Source organism: Protopterus annectens, chromosome 6.part0 (assembly GCF_019279795.1).
Source record: "Protopterus annectens isolate FY-2018-M chromosome 6.part0, PAN1.0, whole genome shotgun sequence".
Lineage (NCBI taxonomy): Eukaryota > Metazoa > Chordata > Ceratodontiformes > Protopteridae > Protopterus > Protopterus annectens.
The window spans coordinates 1,822,207,798-1,822,227,451 of record NC_056737.1 but is presented as its reverse complement, the minus strand read 5'-3'; the positions used below and the strand labels follow the sequence as shown (position 1 = coordinate 1,822,227,451).

Here is a 19,654-nt window from a genome sequence, read left to right as displayed (position 1 = left end):
GAACTGGAATTTTCTGGTCTTCAAAAATTCCCTACAGAGTACTCTGTCATAAATATTCCATGAGCAAATAGGTGTAACTCTGGAAATGATTTTTTATCTAGATACAAGATTTGAGTTGCCTAGACATAGCAAAGCCTTACTAAGTTTAATTCTGGTGGCTTCCAAAAGAAAATGGAAATCAAAGTCTAAACCAGCTGTGTCTGAAGTATAGAACATTATTACAGAGATAAAAGGGGTGAGAACAAATTACATAAAAATTAGAAATGATGAAATTGTGGGAACAATTTGTGCAGAATATATGCAGCATAATGTTTTGGAGGAAATAGTGAAGTTTAAGGGAAGGCAGAAATTGAGCAGTTTATATAATGGTGGCTTGATGATAGTTATATAACAATATGTGATGTATAATGTTTGTAATTTGTAACATGTTAATCTGGATTATTTTCTTTTATATACATGTATGTTTGCCTTTGTTTTAAGTGATAATTCAATATAGGTATTAAAAATGATATAGCAGTTCATCAGGAAAGTAATACGGGAGTAGGAATGGAAGTCAAACCAGAAATAGATAAAAAATCAGGCAGCAACTGAAGGTACCAAAAAACAAAAGAAAGAATATAAGGTGAAGGACCAGATGAGAAGGCAAGAAATGAGGAAAATGTATAAATATAGTTGCACATATAGAAAACTTCTGGAAGAACCTCATGTTCATCAGGAACGAATGTAGGGATGGTTAAGGAGTGGTGAATTCAAACCAAGAGATGAAAGGTTAATATTGGCGGCCCAAGATAGTGGGGTACATGCACATCGGTTTACAAAGTCTAATTGAACATGTGGGAGAAACAGACAAATGTAGGTTTTGTAAAACCAAATTGTAAACAGTCGCACACCTCATTGCTGGTTGTGACATACTAATCATAGAAGGACTGTATACTGAAAGGCATAATAATGTAGCAAGATTGTTGCACTGGAGATTGTGCAAACATTATGGTACTGAAGTGGCTGAAAAACACTAGAAACATGAGCCACAAAGCATCATAGAAAATGATGAAGTTTACATCACATGGGATTATCCATTACCAACAGTTCAAAAGACAGATGCTAGAAAACCGTATACAGTGGTCCAGGAAAAGAAGACAAAAGACATTGATTTGAAATCGCCACACCCAGTGACTACAGTGTTTTGCATACAGAGAGACATAAAGTCATAAAATATCAGGAATTGCAGGCAGAAGTGAGAGCAATGTGGAAGAAAGATACCCAGACAGTCCCAGTAGTAATAGGGTCTTATAGGTTTATAGGTAGGTACTAGGCTATTGGTCCTAGGGCCTATATAAGCCTAGCCAAAGGTACCCTGGCTTTCGCCACCCAAGAAAATTATTTTCCTGTGCCACTGTCGAGCAGAGCCACAGAAGTGATCCCTGGGGTGAATTTCCTATCTCCCATCCAATCATCAAGATTTTTATTGAACAGTGCTAATGAGGAGCTTTGTTTGATATAGATAGGTAGTTTGTTCCAGAGTATGGGAAGTTTCTGGGACAGGAATCTATCCCTCCAGCATGTTCTGTTTATTGTGGTTACGAGGCTTAGGTCCCTATAGCATGTAGCTCATAGGGATTGGGATTTCTTTAAGTGGAGCATGTCTAAAAGCTCTGGGTTTGACATAGCTTTGTGTGTTAGGCAGAGATCACCTCTGAGTAGGCGATATGCAATGGAGTAAAGCTGCAGTTTTTTGAGACAGTCTGCATAGGGCATCTCTTTGAGGCTGGTAATCCTCTTTGTGAGGTATTTCTGTGGCCTTTCCAGTTGTTGTAGATGTCTTGTAAGGTACATACCAAAAGGGGCATTGTACTCTATAATGGGTCTAATGAGTGAGGAGTAGAGGGGAACAATGACCTCTTTTTTCCTGGATGAGAAACCTTTTGTGATGAGGTGTGCCACATAGAAGGATTTCCTGACTACTGTGGTGATGTGATTATCAAAGGAGAGACTACTGTCCACCTGTGTCCTAAGGTCTCTTATCACACTTTTGGTGTTAAGTAGACTACCACCTATGTGGTAGTTCATGGGTACTGAGTTTTTACCAAAAGGAATGACAATGCATGTTTTGGCACTGAGCTTGAGGCCATGGCTTTGACACCAGGCATCTGTCTCAGCAAGGCCCTTTTGTAGGATGTCCACATCTTTTGGAGTTTTGATTATGGCTCCTAGTTTGCAGTAATCTGTGGACTTCATTAGCCAAAGACCTTCTGTGTTGGCCTGTACTTCAGAGAAGTAGATACCAAACAGGAGAGGACCCAGGACTGAACCCTGTGGTACTCCACTTGTCACTGGTCTGAAGCTGGATATGGAGTCTGCTACTTTCACAGTGTGGGTTCTGTCAGTGAGCCAGTTGGCAACCCATCTTGTGACATAGGGATTTATACCTAGTTTAGTGAGTTTATCTATAATTCCAGAGTGGGGGGATGGTATCAAAAGCCTTGGCAAGATCGAGATAGGCTGTGTGAACCACCTTACCCTCATCTACGGATTTGGTGACTGCTTCAAAGAAGTCTATCAGGTTTAGGAGAAATGATCTGCCTTTTACAAACCCGAACTAGGTGGGGTCCTGAGTTTGGAGATTATCAATGTCATTGTTTATAAGTTCCTTGATGATGCACTTCATAGCCTTGCAGACCAGGCTCGTTAAGCTAATGGGGCAGTAGTTTCCAGGGTCTGTGGTGGCTCCCCCTTTGTGGAGTGAGATAACTGTTGCTGTGCGCCATTCAGTGGGCACATAGCCTGAGGTGAGGCTATGATTGAACATGGTACTTAGGTGGGGTGCCAGTTCGTTCTGTAGTTCAAGTAGAACGTAGCCTGGGATGTCGTTAGGTCCCATGGATGCTGTGTTCTTGGCTTTGGATAGTGTGTTTCTTACCTGTGCAGCCGTGATTACAGGAACTTTGCATTCTTCTGGTATAGAGATGGGCCCTTTAGGGGATGACAGAGGGGTAAAGTTAGCACTGAACCTATCTGCCAGGATGTTGGCAATATCTGTTGGTTCTGTATATTTAGTGCCATTGTGCTGTAACTCAGAGCAGATCTGAGTGTTGCCATTGAGATTATTAACATAGCTATAGAATGCTTTGTGGTTGTCTTTAGAGTCAGTGGCGATTTTGTTTTCATAACTAGCTTTGGAGGATTTTATGAGGGATCTCAGCTTCTTACTGAAGCTGACCAGGGAGTTCCTCCAATCATGGGATTTTACTGTTTTTGCAACAGTTTCTTTCTTCTGTTGTAGAGTTTGTTTATGGCAGGGGACTACCAGATTGGCTTCCTTTTTTTGGAGGATAGCATCTTGGTTCTGTTAGGGATTGCACGATCCATGCACTCATGTAAGTGCTTATAATGTGCATTTGTGTTGGATTCAGCAGTCATACCTCTATTATCCGTCAGCATGGGTGTAGTGAAGTTTGCCACTTCTGTCTTAAGAAGCGTGAAGTTGGCTTTGGAGAAATTATTTACTTTGGTTTCCCTAATGGGGGGTAGGGGAGGGATGTGGATGTCTAGGGTGATTAGCTTATGGTCGGATCTGACCAACGAGGAATTGACCTCTGGTGTGGAGCACCGGTTGCCCATGTTGGTAATAACCAGGTCTAGGATATTGCTGCCCCTGGTGGGGGTGTAGATAAGTTGATCCATGGCAATGGAATTTATGAATTCCAGAAAACGTTGAGCACAAGAGTTGGTACACGAGTAGTTTTCCCAGTTAATGGTAGGGCAGCTGAAATCACCCATTATTAGGGTGTTAGGTTGTACCCTAATATTTTCCAGTGTATTAAGAAATGCGGAGTGGGAAACCTGGGGCATAGTGGGGGATCTGTAGCAAGCTACAATTTGGATTGTGGTCTTGCCCAGAGTTAGTTGCACTTGGATAATCTTGGATGCATTATGCTGAGCAACTAGCCTGGAGGTGTGGATATCCTTAATGAATATGAACACGCCTCTGCCTTTAGTGTTTTGGTTCAGGTTAGGTGGCCGAAAGGTGTGGTATGAATTATAGCCTGGTAATGCAGGGGTACTCTCTGGAGCCTTGAACCAGGTCTCTGTCACTGCACAGATGTCGATGTTCTCCATTTTAAGGAGTGCCTCGAGAGAGTGCATTTTGAGGTTTAGACTTCTAGCATTGAGTAGCAATACCCTCAGATTCTTCTTGCTTGAACCTGTTAGGGTGGTGAATTTGTCATTTGAACCTTGCCTAAAAAAGGCACTATAGGGGTGGCTAGAGCCTTAGCCAGTATATCTGGAATCCCAGGGGCGACAGGTGCAGACCATCTTTGGCAAAGCATCGTGGCTTGTCGATCATGTCATCCCAGGCAGACAGATACTGGATCTCCTTAGAATGACACCAGAAGCTTAGCCAATTGTTGAAGTCAATCATTTTGTCCTTGTACTGTGGTATCATTCTGGGTGATGGCAGGATGCTACTCAGGGCTATGGCATACCTGCCTGGGCTACAAGATCGGACAGCTCCTCCATGTCCCTTTTCATGTAGTCCAAGGAGGTACATCTCAGGTCATTCACACCAACATGGACAATGACAGTCATATTTGTACTTGTTGTGGAGTGACCTGAGTGCATGCGTTATGTGACGGATCCTTTCACCCGAATGGCAGCTGACAGTAACTTTCTCCTTGTTTATCCTGGTGAGTGGAACATCAGTGTGCCTGACTATAGAGTCACCTATGACTATAGTGTTGGGTACGTTGTTATGCCTTATGGGCTGTGGTTGAGTGGCACACTGAGTTTGCGGGCTATGTGTCATTTGGATTTTGTTGGGGGGTGGAGGTTGCTTGTGTTTCTGCTTTGGAGGTCCCTGTTGCTTGGGCAGATTTTTACTGAGAGCCTCTGTGAATGTAGGTGTGTGTTTTGTGTTTTTATGTGTGTGTTTTGGTGGTGTATGTTTTGAGGGACTATGTGCTGAGTGTGGTGTGGTGCAAGTGTTTACCTTCTCCTCTTGACTGACTAGTCCAGTCTTGGGTGAAGAGAGCTTTGCTTCCAGTTTGGCTATGTAAGTGCATCTCTCACAGGTTGTAGTGTTGGGTGGTAGGAGGAGAGAGTTGTCTGTGTACATGAGGCAATTACTGCATTGCCCCAAGATGCCCAGATTCATCATGTAGACAGGAGAAAACACCAGGGGCTGACCCTTAGACATGCCTGGATAGGTGCTTATTTGTTAAGTACTAGAAACTGTTTTCCTCTTGACAGTGAGGAAAGTTGAGTGCTGTAGTCATTTGTAGTTTATTTAGTGCTTACAATAAGTTCTGAACAAGTGCTGAAACAAAAAACTGGCTAGTTCTAAGAAACAAAATTAAGCTAGAAGGCTTCCCTCCAACACAGAAAGGCTTGGGCCCTAGAAGCCTACAAATAGTCCTGGACACAGCAAATCTATATCCAGGCTAGACTACCCACAGGAAAGGCAGGAAACAAGCTTAGAACATTTTTTTTTTTTTTTTTTTATTAGTGGAAAGAGAGATTTTTTTTTTTAGTGGAAAGAGAGAAAGGAGTAGCAGAAACTAAGCTGATTGGCCTTCTCAAATGTTCTCCCTGTACAGGGTAGAATGAGGTAATGACACTAGACTGGGAGGAGGGTCCCAGATCAAATTTACACTAGGGGCGGGCAACTGCAAAGCCACCTACTATAAAAACACTATACCAACAGGGAGGGAGGGTGGGAAACAAACTGCAGAAATGTTTCTCACAGCCGAAAAGCAGCAGTGAGCCTTTAAATGAAAGTTTTAAACAGTTAAATAAGATAAAAAAGAATCTACAGTCATATTTAGATATGTTACCAATATATATAACTCCATATGAATTGCAGAAGGAGTCATTACAGGACACATTCAGGGTGCTGCGAAGAGCACTTCTGGCTGATATCAAAGATTAAAACGATGCTAATTTAATGAACTTTAATCATACATTGACATAGGAATGGGGTCCATTCCCATCATGGTATTAGAAACTCAAAAGATTTTTTGAAATTAAAAAAGAGTATATGAAAGACACTCTGTTTGTTGAGTGAGTAATATTTCTTCTGTCAAAATGATGGACAGCCCAGTCTTGCAGCGGTAGCATTGTCACTTCACAGCAAGAGGTTCTCTGGTTCAATTCTTGGCTGGACTGCCTTCTGAGTGGAGTCTGCATGTCCTCCCTGCATTCGTGTGGTTTCCTCTGGGTGCTCTGGTTTCCTCCTATGTTTCAAAGACACGTATTTGGAGTGTTAAGCCCCAGGTCTCTGGTGAAAATTGGCTTCATTCCAAGTCGGCCTTTCCCTGTAAACAAATGTTAATAAATAAAACATGTTTTTTAGATAATCAGTCAGCTGCATTGTAGTAAACAGTATCTTTGCAAGAACTACTGTGGCTACTCCTGAAACATATACTCCATCAATCACAAATGTTCCTCCTTTAAGCTCTGTCCGCTGTCTTAGCTGTTTGTAAATAATCAATCTCAGCATACTGTCGATAATGTGGTTGACTTTTAAAAATTCATAATTATATTCAGATTTATATATTCTTGCAGCACAACAAATTAATAACAATTTCTTGTTTTTTTCTAAATCACTAGTAAAATTTCTGCAAAATAATGTAAGCAAGCACCTTTATTTGTAGAACACATATATGATTTTGTATGGTACAGATTTATCTATAAAGTATTCTTTTTATACACATAATACCTACAAATGAAAAAAGGAATGAAAATGTATTTACAAAACAAAATGCCATGTACATATATGCAATATCAAAATCTGTTTTTACAACATTCGTAGCAACCAGTTCCATAGACTGGTTTGCTATAGTGCAAGCTGTACTGTTGCAAAGGCAGTCATGCAGTAAGGGTATTCAGTTGTAACACTTTTCTTTCTCTGCCTTTTGCTTTAAATCATGCCTTTCTTATAAACTAGGGATGCCACAACAAGAATTTAGGTAATCAGAGTCATGCATTTGTTTAACAGTTATCTAAAAGTGATACATAATATATATATGTATGTATTATATGCAAAATGGCACTATACTGTTTGAGAAAAAAGCTGCCATGGCATGATTCTAAATCCTTTTTTATAACCAGTCTTAAATCAATAGTATATGCTTGATATACAATTACTATAGCATGAATAGTGTGACACCCCTAGTCTAGGCTCTCTTTCTCTGAATACGTCAAGTTTATCTTCTTGGTCATGCTGATATAATTAATTCAAGTGTTTAGGAAAATTAGTCAGATGGCATTGTGGTCAGAATGCTATTTTTACCAGATTATGATATATTTGTGTAAATACATTATGTAATGAAGCTGTGAGTAATTATTTTCTTTTTAAATTATACCCATCTAATTCTGTTTTATCCATTAAAACTGAGTCCAACCAACAGACATATACATTCCTTTATTGTATACAGTGTTATCTGTATATATAGGTGTGTTTCTTATCTTTATTCCACAGTTTTTTTTTCTGGCTCAGCTCCCAACAAGACGACCATCCACTGCATGATTTGACTTCTTAGCAAATTCACATATAATGCGCTGCAGTACACTGTGAATCTGTACTATAAGTCTTTTTCTTAGTCTATTGCACAGAACTTGATAATGGAAAAACCTACTGAGGGATAATCATGTTTGCCACTCCATGTTTTTTGATGCAGTGGGCATTACCCCAACAAGACAAATTCATGAGCACCCACAACGATCAACCACCATGGATGGAATTTTTCCATAGATTATTTGTTCTTTTCCATTGAAATACAACATATTAATTGGTGACATTTTGGTTGGGGTACAGCAAGGTCCTGCTGAGCCCCTAGGATTTGCTTGAAGTACTACATGAGTATGTGGGTACTTTTGCAGGAATGCAAACTCACATTCTCCAGAACAATAATTAGCTTTGTATCTTTTAGGAGCAATAATCCAGTCCCAACCAAAAGCTTCAAAGTCCACAGTGAGAGGGTAACGGCAACATCGAGATTCATTTGAGTGTTCTTCACAATCAAGACCAGAATCTCTTCTTGACCTCTTTGGTATATCGGTAATCTTTATTTCCAGAAATGGTTGCTATTGAAAGTAAAATATAAAAAAAAAAAAAGAGAAAAAAATACGTTTAGGCAAATATCAGTATCATGAGGCATATAAAACTTAATGTCATTAGATGTACCTTTATCCAAGACACATAATTTGAAATTCAAAATGTATAAAAATGAAATTCTGCAAAGTTACCTATATTCAGAGTCAATATGATCTATCATATCATGATATATTCCATAATGGCTGAGTTACAACTTTAATTTCTTTAACTTATTTTTTATAAATGACCAATAAAAATGTAATAACATTTTACTATAGTGAAACTGCAGTTTATTTACTTATATATAATTTTATTGTTCCCAACTGCACCAGTGCTGAGATTTTATGGGAGCTGACTATGTACTCACAGGAAATCCAGTGGAGAAAAGTAGTTTTGATGGAGATCTTTGATTTTGTTTAAACAACTTAAAAAATAAACCATGATGATTTATTTACCACTTGAGAGTTCATGCTAACAGGTTCAGGAGAGATTTCAGGAAATATTTATTTACCAGAATAAACAATAAAGCTTTTTAAACGCTTGGACAAAGTGATAGATGCAAACATAATGAAGGGATTCAGATACCTACGGGAGGGTAGAGTGAAAGGAGCAGTAAGAAACCAGGATAAAGAACCCAGTTGTGAAAAATGAGAAACGTGGAATGTTAATGCCATGGTGGGATAACAGGTCACAAGAAGTACAGACAGTAATGGAGGGAAGAACTGACAACTGCAAACTTCTTCCATAACAGTTTGTATTTGCATTTCTATTATAAGTGCTACATAAGCAACTTATTGGGCTTGATGTCCATCACTGATTGTGCACTTTACCACCTGTTTTCTGTACCTTCAAATCATTAAGCTGTCCAACATGCGCTAGAGTGCAGTTGGCAACCAGTTTACAGCTGCAACAAAGATATCTTGTAGTTTGCAGCACCTCTTTGATATGCTATTTCTCTGGCAGCCTACATCAGACTAGGATATCATGGATTTGGGACTTTGATGTTTTAAAGTTCAATGTAATATTTTAGTATCCAAAGCAATAAAACGAAACAACTTGAACAACCAGAAAGGCGGCTAACGAAACAAGCCACCATCCAGCAAGATGTAAAACAAAAATTTATTACTGTTAAGCAACGCACTTTTCTCTGCTTTTCGTCCTGTGTAAATCACAAAACTTCTTCAGACAAATTGTTCTCATGTCAATGCTTATAAATAACTAATAATTAAACAATTAAGAACAATTCAATTAAATAATTAAAAAGGCAATTCAGTAAGTAAGTAACACATACGTAAATACATAAATACATAAATACACATGTTCAACTAACACTTCTCCCAAAAGGATTGTCCTATTTTAAAAAAAAACTAATATTTTTAATAAAAATGTTAAAAATGTTAAAAATCTATGACCAATGTTAAATAAACTTGTATAAATACCATAAACAGCACTAATAAAAACGTCGAACAGTGTTATCTAGCTAGACTCTTAAGCCTCAAAATACACTTAATAGATAAAGAGTCATTTAAGCCAGGAAAACTACTTGCTTCCAAACAAATTAATTATTTAATTATTAGTTATTTATAAGCGTTGACACTTGAGAACAATTTGTCTGAAGAAGTTTTGTGATTTACACAGGACAAAAAGCAGAGAAAAAGTGCGTTACTTAACAGTAATAAATTTTTATTTTACATCATGCTGGATGGTGGCTTGTTTCGTTAGTCTCCTTTTTGGTTGTTCAAGTTGTTTAGTTTTATTGCTTTGGATTAGTTTGTTTGTTCATGGCCAACAAAACGGTTACAAGCTCTCCTCTTTCATCCAGCCCGACTGAAGAATGTGGAAACCTAATAGCCCTAATCGAGTGCCTGACACAGAAAGTAGACTCCTTATCGAGGAGACTGGATTCGGCACAGCAAGCCGAGCAACTTGGCTCTCAAGGTAATACTGAGAGCTTGAGAATCTTAACTTTTCCTGGATTTGCTGGTGTTAATTCTATTTCTGACAATAACCGTCATCATTCGAGGGCTGTAATATCAGGGAGCAGCAGCACCTAAACCATGTTCTAACATAGGAAGTAATTGTAACGGCCAAGTTGTTATGGATGCCATTTCCATTAATGTACATCAAACAGGAAGAGATAACCATAACAGCACTCAGGAACCTTTCATATTTGGAAATTGGGTCAAAAGACCATTCATTTTTGATGACCATCCTCAAGGCAACAACTCGGAATTTCCTGGGACCACAGGTACTGAGTTATCATTAAAGTTACAAGAATTTGACCAGAAGCTGGTCAAATTGAGGAAATTGCGACTAGAAGTTGCTTATTTCTGTGAATGTTTACGGCTCAAAATTATACCAAAGGGGCTTAGGTCATGGCAATACCCAACCGGCCTTGCCGAGAGTTCTTTATTCCATAAAGAATTAGTTAGATTGTTTGATAAACATGGGTTTGAATTGCTTGAACTTTTGTGTGCCCATTATACATAACCGGTTTGACTACGAGAGACTTTATAACAGTATAGATCAGTATTTAAATAAGCTGAAAGCTACCAAGGTTAAAAAATTAAACCGGGGCCTCAAGAATTATAGGCAGGGAACTGCTTATACCAAACCATCACCTTCTCAGGGGAATTACCTAACTGAGGCCAGAGAGTTACAAGATTCTGTGTCTAATACTTCCCTTGTGGAAGAAGAGTCATCTCAGGATAATAATAATGCAGTAGCAGTTAACAATGTAAGAAGGAGTGAATGTATTTACACTAGAAACATTAACAATCCACCAGGTGAATTGTCTAATCATAATACTACAAATAATATAAGTTTTCAGAACAGGGCTTTCAACCACAGCCCTGTCCGAGGCCGGAAACAGAACAAGAACAGGAACCGAAAGAAATGATTCCTACAACAACGGCTGTTAACACAAATGTGAATGTTGACTGTAAGTTGATTTTTAACTCCAGTAAAGACTTTAAAATCTTTAATTATTCTGACCTTGACATCACACCTGAATTGGTGGATTTGTTATCCAAGGGGTTCAAGTTTGTACCCTCTGCCCGTGCAGCCAGGGCACTTACAGATCTTAAGAGTTTTGTTAGGAACTTGAACCTGAAAATATTACTGGGCCACAATAATAGCCCAAAACCTAATTTTTATATTCTAGTGTGTACAATCCCCCTCTCCATCCTGCCTTATTACTATTTGAGTAGATATGTGAACTGGACATACGTAATTTATTGAAGCAGAGACCTCAGATGAACACTATTAAGCTTAATATGACTCAATATGAGAGAAGTATGCTTAAATCCCTACAGGAGGCCCCAGTAAGGATCATGCAACCTAACAAAGGGGGAGGCTTGGTCATTATGAGTAAGGAGGATTATGTGGATAGAATAACCAGGATTATTATAACAGAATCTTATGAAGAAGTATCCAGAAATGAGATGAACGCTGCATACAATAGGATCAACTCATATATCAATGACATGTTTATTGAAGCTCGAATTGATGCTCATATGTATAATTATCTTAGCATGCCAGCCCCAAGGACACCGATATTTTTTGGCATTACAAAAATTCACAAGAATCTATAAGACCCCCTGATGTGTCTCCTAGTGGATGCAAGAAATAGCATAACGTATGCTTGTGCTAAAGTTGCTGACTTTTATATGAAAAAAATATTTACTGTCAGAAAGTCAAAGGGGGAGGCTTGGTCATTATGAGTAAGGAGGATTATGTGGATAGAATAACCAGGATTATTATAACAGAATCTTATGAAGAAGTATCCAGAAATGAGATGAACACTGCATACAATAGGATCAACTCATATATCAATGACATGTTTATTGAAGCTCGAATTGATGCTCATATGTACAATTATCTTAGCATGCCAGCCCCAAGGACACCGATATTTTTTGGCATTACAAAAATTCACAAGAATCTATAAGACCCCCTGATGCGTCTCCTAGTGGATGCAAGAAATAGCATAACGTATGCTTGTGCTAAAGTTGCTGACTTTTATATGAAAAAATATTTACTGTCAGAAAGTCAGATTTGTAAGGATTCTTGGTCCTTTTTGGACAAAATTAATAGTTTAACTTTTTGTAGTAAAAGGAATTTTCTAACTGTGGATGTTAAAGACCTTTATTCTTCCATACCCCACACTGAAGGCATGTAATGGGCCTTGGCAACCATGCAGAAAAATGGGCCACACGTGAAGAACTGGATTTGGTGGGCGAATTACTTGATATTATTTTATCTTGCAATTTTGTGACTTTCAACAACAAGTATTGTCTCCAAAAGGTTGGCGTAGCAATGGGGTCACCTTGTGGGGCCAGCTTCGCCAACCTAGTAATGGCACATTGGGAGAATCAATTTGTATTATCTAATAATACTATTGACATGTCCAAAGGCATTGATTTTTATACATGGTTTTTGGATGATATATTTATTTTGTTTGAGAGAGACTTTTCTCAAACAGAAGATTTATTATCATATTTTAATTCCATCACCACATTCCTTCAGTTCACAGCTTCCTTTTGCACTGAAAGGATAGCATATCTCGATGTGGAACTTTTTAAAGATTATAGTAAAGGCTGTTATGTCTCCAGAATTTTTAGGAAAGAGACTTATTCAAATGCCTTCCTCCATTATTCGAGTTGCCATCCCTTGTCACAGAAGAAATCAGTTGTGAAGGGACAATTAGTCAGAGCAGCCCAAATGGTTACCGAAAGTGATGACTTTCTGCTTGAATGTGATTTACTAAATGACATGTTTATTAAAAGAGGGTACCCCCTTAGGATGGTTTCAGAGGTGATGTATGAAGTTCAATCTAAGAGCGATACTGGGTTTTATACACCAATTTTAAATTTAGGTTGTGCTGGCTTACTTATGGCTCCCACACAGAAGGACCTACTGGTAGAACAGAACTTCATTTGTACATTTAGTGTTGATGCCAGTAATATTAAAGCTATAGTATTAAAAAACTGGTGCTTTCTCACCAATGAGAATACACTAAGAGAAAGCCTTTTGACCCAACCTAGAATCGTATTTAGAAGAGATATGAACCTAAAAGTTATTTTGTAAGGAGACAATAGACCATTTTCGACAATATGAACCTAAAAGTTATTTTGTAAGGAGACAATAGACCATTTTCGACAAGGAAGGGTATGTTTAAATCTAACGTGTAAGTTTTGTAGGTTTATGACCACGGGATCGTCCTTTGTTGTGGGAAGCACTAAATTTGACATTAACTATAAAATTGATTGTCAAACTAGAGGGGTAGTTTACCTAGCTAAGTGTAACCATTGCTCCGCATTCTATGTCGGGAAAACTGACAGGAGGTTACGGGAACATGTGTACGAATACCAGTATTGTATAAATAAAAATAAATGTGAGCATGCCTTGGCTAAACATATAGGTATCTATCCCCAACATGAGTTCAGCTTTAAAGGGATAGACATGGTACCAATGAACGTAAGAGGGAGCCCATTTTCATTGTTATTAGAAAAGTTAGAACTATTTTGGCAACTTCATTTGGATGCAAGTAGTTTTCCTGGCTTAAATGACTCTTTATCTATTAAATGTATTTTGAGGCTTAAGAGTCTAGCTAGACAACACAGTTCGACGTTTTTATTAGTGCTGTTTATGGTATTTATACAAGTCTATTTAACATTGGTCATAGATTTTTAACATTTTTAACATTTTTATTAAAAATATTAGTTTTTTTAAAATAGGGCAATCCTTTTGGGAGAAGTGTTAGATGAACATGTGTATTTATGTATTTACGTATGTGTTACTTACTGAATTGTCATTTTAATTATTTAATTGAATTGTTCTTAATTGTTTAATTATTAGTTATTTATAAGCATTGACACTTGAAAACAATTTGTCTGAAGAAGTTTTGTGATTTACACAGGACGAAAAGCAGAGAAAAATGCATTGCTTAACAGTAATACATTTTTGTTTTACATCTTGCTGGATGGTGGCTTGTTTTGTTAGTCGCCTTTTTAATATTTTAGTATAGTTGGATTTATTTAATTGGGAAATATAATGCTGCATCTGGCAGTGCAATTGCAATTCTTTTTAACACTGACATGGCATATACATACATAAAGAGAAAAAAAAGCTTCAGCCGTCTGAATAGTTTCAGACAGGAACTGGTGAAAAAAAAATAAAAAAGCTTTTAATGCATGGATCCCTGGTATTATGCATTGGAATCAGAAGAAAACATAAACGTGTCAGTGGCGTCTCCGTACCACTCAACTGTTCATAATTTTGCAAAATGTCCATGATTGTGCAAAATATTTTTAACTTGCCCCTCATAAAATGTTTGATTTCCTGTTAAATCACTGAGGATTATAGTCATTCAGTAATGCCAGAAATTAGAGTTTCTTTCTTTTTATTATTCAGAAAATGCATGTTGATGCAAAACTGTTTCTATTATCCTTTTAAATGAACTAGAATAGTATTTAATATTTAAACTTTTTGTCCCTTATTTTGGGCCTTTATTCCCCAATTACTTTTATATTTTGTCCAGAATTTTTGAGCAAAGAAGTTAAGAGTTTTGAACATCCCTAGAGTGAAACTTGATATTAGCAGTGCTTAGATGCCCTTAACAAGCTTTTGTTAAGCATACCTAAGCACTATTAAGATCATGTCTCGTGATAGGGGCTACAGTGGACAGTGCCATCTGGCAAAAAAACAGAGGAAGGTAAAACATTTTTTAAAATCTGGTAGATGCTTTATATTTACCACAATTATAAACAAAATATGTGGCAGAACAAAGTGCCTAACCACTTTTAAAGCTGTTAGCTGTACAGAGGGGCATTTCATTTCTGCCTACTGCCTGAACAGACAGTGTTAAGCTCTTTAACAGGTTTCAAAGGGTTTAAAAGCTGGTAAAACACTTCACATTCCTGCAATTTTTTTGTAGTTGGTAGAACATGGAGTGCATAAAGCTCCATGCATTAGAAAGAATTATGATCAGGTCTCTGATCATAACCGTCATGACGCATTTTTGACATGGATGTTAAAACTCATCTCTGAAGCTTTGCTCTTGAGGTGAATTTACTAGGTAGTCATCCTTTCCTGAATAATTATAGTACTGGGTATACCTGCAAGTAGTGATCCTTACATCAGACATTGTTTTGGGGAGGAGTCCAGGTTTTCAGCAGGGATAGTGGAGTTAGCGGAACACATCCAAGTTCAGAGTGGTGAGCACATGGAAGGAAAACATTTAAAAAGCACTGCTTTCACTCACTGAGTGCAGTTTTGCTATCTGGTGTGTAGTCACTGCACCCTGCAAATTCAAATATCAGAGCTGATTATTGAATGGTTGTGGGGGCATAGCCCCCTGCCTGTGCTGGACTGGTGCACTATACCTTAAACAAAATGCTTCGAGTGTGTACTTGCAATCCCTGGAAAAAAAACTAAGGGGCTATCATAATTTTAACTTACAACAATAGAGTTAGGGGCATATGGCAATAATGAATGTGTTGTGTGCATTGTAGGCAAATCTGTTACTAATAAGGTGGGAATAGTTGCACACCTTAAATAGTTTTAGATACATATTTAGTTAGATCTTCTGTAAGTGATGTATTTCTTGACTTCAGAGGTATCATGTAGTTAGAAATCTGAGCAGGTACAAAATCCTGATATTTCCTTCTGAGTCTGGGCTTGTTTTCATGGAAAAAATAGGAAATTTGAATTGAAATGGAGCATTCAAATATTATTTGCGTGCTATAATGAATGACTAATTTTACAAGGTATACTTTATAATACATTGATGCAATAATGTTTAACAACACTGTTCAATTTATGTCTTCTTTTTGTAGTTATATGTTTTCTTTGAATTTATTCCTTTAATTTACTTAAAAAGTAATATCATGTCATTTCCCCATCACCTTTCTTCTAGACTACAAAAAATATTTCTTTATCTCCACATAGATTATGGTTTAGATTTTATATATATATATATATATATATATATATATATATATATATATATATATATATATATATATATATATATATATATATATATATATATGGATACCTATTAGATTACCGAAGTTTCAAAACTTCAAACATCATTTGGCCGAGACCGAGAATAAGTTGAGTACTTGAATACCAGATTTCTGGCTATCCTTAACCACCATGCTCCTATCAGTACCATCCGTGTAAAAGCGGGTCTATATTATCATTTCGAAGTTACGAAACATTGAATACAAAATGGTCGACACCAAATCATCGAAGTTCAGTAACTTCGAAGATAAACAAAAAAAATTCAAACATTAAAAACTTACCCTGATGGGTTTAAGCAGGGGGGCAAGCCCTCCTGTACCCCCCACACCCCCCTGCTACTTAAATACACCAACTCCGAGATTGCGCTACAGTGTAGGAAAGGGAAATCTTCCCTTATCGCACCATACTCCGTTAAAGTGTGATCTCGGAGTTGGTATATTTAAGTAGCTGGGGGTATGGAGGGTGCAGGGGGGGGCTTGCCCCCCGCCTAAACACCCTTTACATTTTTTTCTTAATTTTTTTTAGGATTTTGTGGGGTTTAGATGGTTTAATGGTTCGATCACTAAAGTTCGATCTTTAGTGATTCGTAGCATTAAACTTTCAAGATTATAATATAGACCTGTGTAAAAGCCACAGTTGCACCGTGGCTATCTAAAGAAACAAAAAACAAAATTAAACTAAGAAACAATGCCTGGGCCAGGTGGCATGTTACCAAAGCCCCTATGGACCAAGTTAGATACCGGCAGCTAAGGAACCAAACCAAAAAATCTGTCATTCTAGACAAAAAAAAATCACTACACCCTCCTACAACAAAAATATCAGCTAAAACCTCAAAACGTTCTGGGCTGGTATTAACAATCTTCTCCACCCAGGCCGTTCCGCCACTCCTACCCCATCAACTGCCCTTGATAAATCCCCTGTAGAAATTGCAAACTGCTTCAACTCCTTTACTGAAACTATCCAGTCTCTAGTTACCCATCTCACTCCACTGGACACAAACACCAGCTCTGGCACATCTAGCCCTGATCCACCCAGTACCCAACCCACCTTTACTTTTCAAACCGTACCTACCAACCTGATCTGGACCTTACTCAAAAAGCTAAAATCTACTACACTAGCTGCTGACCACCTCCCAGCTGAATATCTACAAAAAGCAGCTGATGCCATAGCACTTCACATTTCTCTTCTGATCAATAGATCCATCTCAGAAGGATCCATCCCAGCAATATGGACATGTTATACCTCTCCATAAAGGAGGAAGTTCCAAGGAATTATCTAACTTTAGACCTATAGCTATTCTTTCACCACTAGCTAAAATCATGGAAAGATGCATACACAAACAAATCATGCACTTTCTTATTCAAAATGGAAAGGTCGCCGACTCTCAGCATCGCTTCAGGCCATTCCATAGTACCACCACGGCTCTTCTGTCTTTTTCTAATGTCATCAGTCTTCATCATAACAACAACAAACTATCTTCAGCACTCTTCCTAGATCTCTCAAAAGCTTTTGATATGGTTAACCATCAGCTACTGCTCAATATCCTACAAACCATTGGTTTAGACCAACACGCAATACAATGGTTTCACTCCTACCTAAACGGTAGACAACAGGCTGTCTTATGGCAGAGCAAGCTATCATCCCAACTTCCTCTAACCCTAGGTGTCCCACAAGGGTCCATACTAGGTCCCCTTCTTTTCTCTATCTTTATCAATGATCTGCACACCACCATCCCAGCAGCCACCTGCATCCAATATGCAGATGACTCAATGCTAATATGCTCCGCCTTCTCTCCTACACAACTTCTAACCCTCACCCAGACCACTTTCAGCACAGTAGAAATATGGCTAGCTAATCGCCACCTGCTTCTAAATCCTAACAAAACCAAGCTACTACTTTTCTCCCCAACTGTAGAATTTCTCCTCCTTTGTTCAACATCAAATCTAGCAATGACACTATTATCTCCCCTGATGACCATACAAAGCTTCTAGGTGTAATAACAGACAACAGCCATAAATTTGACAAACATGTCAATCACACTGTTAAGTCCGTCAACAAAAAACTTGGCTCTTTGTACAGAGCCAAACCTTTCCTCACTCCCCCCAGCTAGTGTAGCTATTGCAAGATCACACCTCCCCTGTACTACTAACCTATCCAAAACCAATCTCAACAAATTATCAGGATGTTACAATCATATAGCCACATTCGCTACTGGCATGGCTTTTAGGACCCACCATTGCCAGAACCTCAAAACACTGGGATGACTAGAGTATCCTACCCTTCTACAGTTCAACCAGCTTATAGTAGCACATAAAATACTCCATCAACCTGATAACACCCCTGCCCTCAAAAATATTCTTACTCCTCATAGTGCCCCCAAGCCATTACGCTCAGCTGATGAACTAACAATACTGACCCAAAAATCCAACAACTCTGCAGGTGATGCTATATTTGCTAACTCAGCCGGTTAAATCTGGAATCCACTCCCTACTGCTGTTACCAAGGAAACCTCACTACCCATATTTAAAAGAGAACTCAAAAAATACCTCACATTTCATTGGCTGTGCTCTTGTTCTAAACCTGACCAACAACTTCACTAATACATGTTTTGCTACCCAACCTGCTGTTTAGCCAAGTATCTATGCCTCATAGCATTTGAATGTCTAAGCATTGTGAATTATGAGATCTGATTGTATTCTATGTTTACATTTTCTGATACATCTTTTGCCAATCAGATGTAAGTCTGCACATTGTGTATATTAATATCTGCCTGTTTTCTTTGTCTATATTTTTCTAAACATGTCGGCCTGAGTTTATCACTCAGTGATGTATGTACTGTCTCTTTTTTTGGTATGTGGAGCTTTTCTCCCTGGGCCTCTGCTGAAAATGGACATATATCCAGTCGGACTATCCCGGTCAACAAATGTAAAATAAAATAAAATAAAATAAATAAATAAATAAATAAATATGATGGAAGTTTGAAATGTCAAACTTTTTGAATGGAGATTGCTGTACAGAACAGAATGGGAAATTTGCTGTTTTCCTCACTGTAGTTCAATCTCAGAGTTGGTATATTTAATTAGCAGGAGGTGTGGGGAGTGCAGGGGCATTTGCCCCCCCCCCCCACACAAAAACATAATTTTTTTTTTTATTTTATTTTAGTTTCAAAGTTTCAAAACTTTGATATGGTCTTGGCTGTATAATGTTCACTGTTTTGAAACTTTGGATTTGTAATTCGATACGAACCCATAAATGTAAATATATTTTGCCTTTCTCAAACTGCTGTTATGTTTTCTAAGAGCTTTCAAAGGTGAGGTATCCAGAACTGCATATGGTATTCTAGCTGAAGTCTCACCATGTGCTGAGTAAGTTCTTAATGCATACTGTAAGGTTTTTAGTTCCATTTAAGGTTGTAGATACTGAAGACAAACCAGAAGAACAAAACACCTGTTCACAAATGGAACAGTCCTCAGGGTGAAGTAAGCAGAAGCACAATCGAAAATAACACAAGTAATATTAATCTTCTGAAAAAATCCT

The 19,654-nt window shown here is 38.0% G+C and overlaps 1 protein-coding gene across 1 annotated transcript in view; it reads right to left on the bottom strand.

The window, feature by feature from the left end:
• Positions 1-6,645: 6,645 nt before the first annotated feature.
• MSTN (myostatin) overlaps positions 6,646-19,654 on the bottom strand; it is a 407,980-nt gene continuing 394,971 nt past the window's right edge. The window contains exon 3 of the mRNA XM_044075168.1: positions 6,646-8,082. Within this exon, the coding sequence (XP_043931103.1) occupies positions 7,702-8,082 (381 nt within the window). The 3' untranslated portion in view covers positions 6,646-7,701. The remainder of the gene's footprint in view (positions 8,083-19,654) is intronic.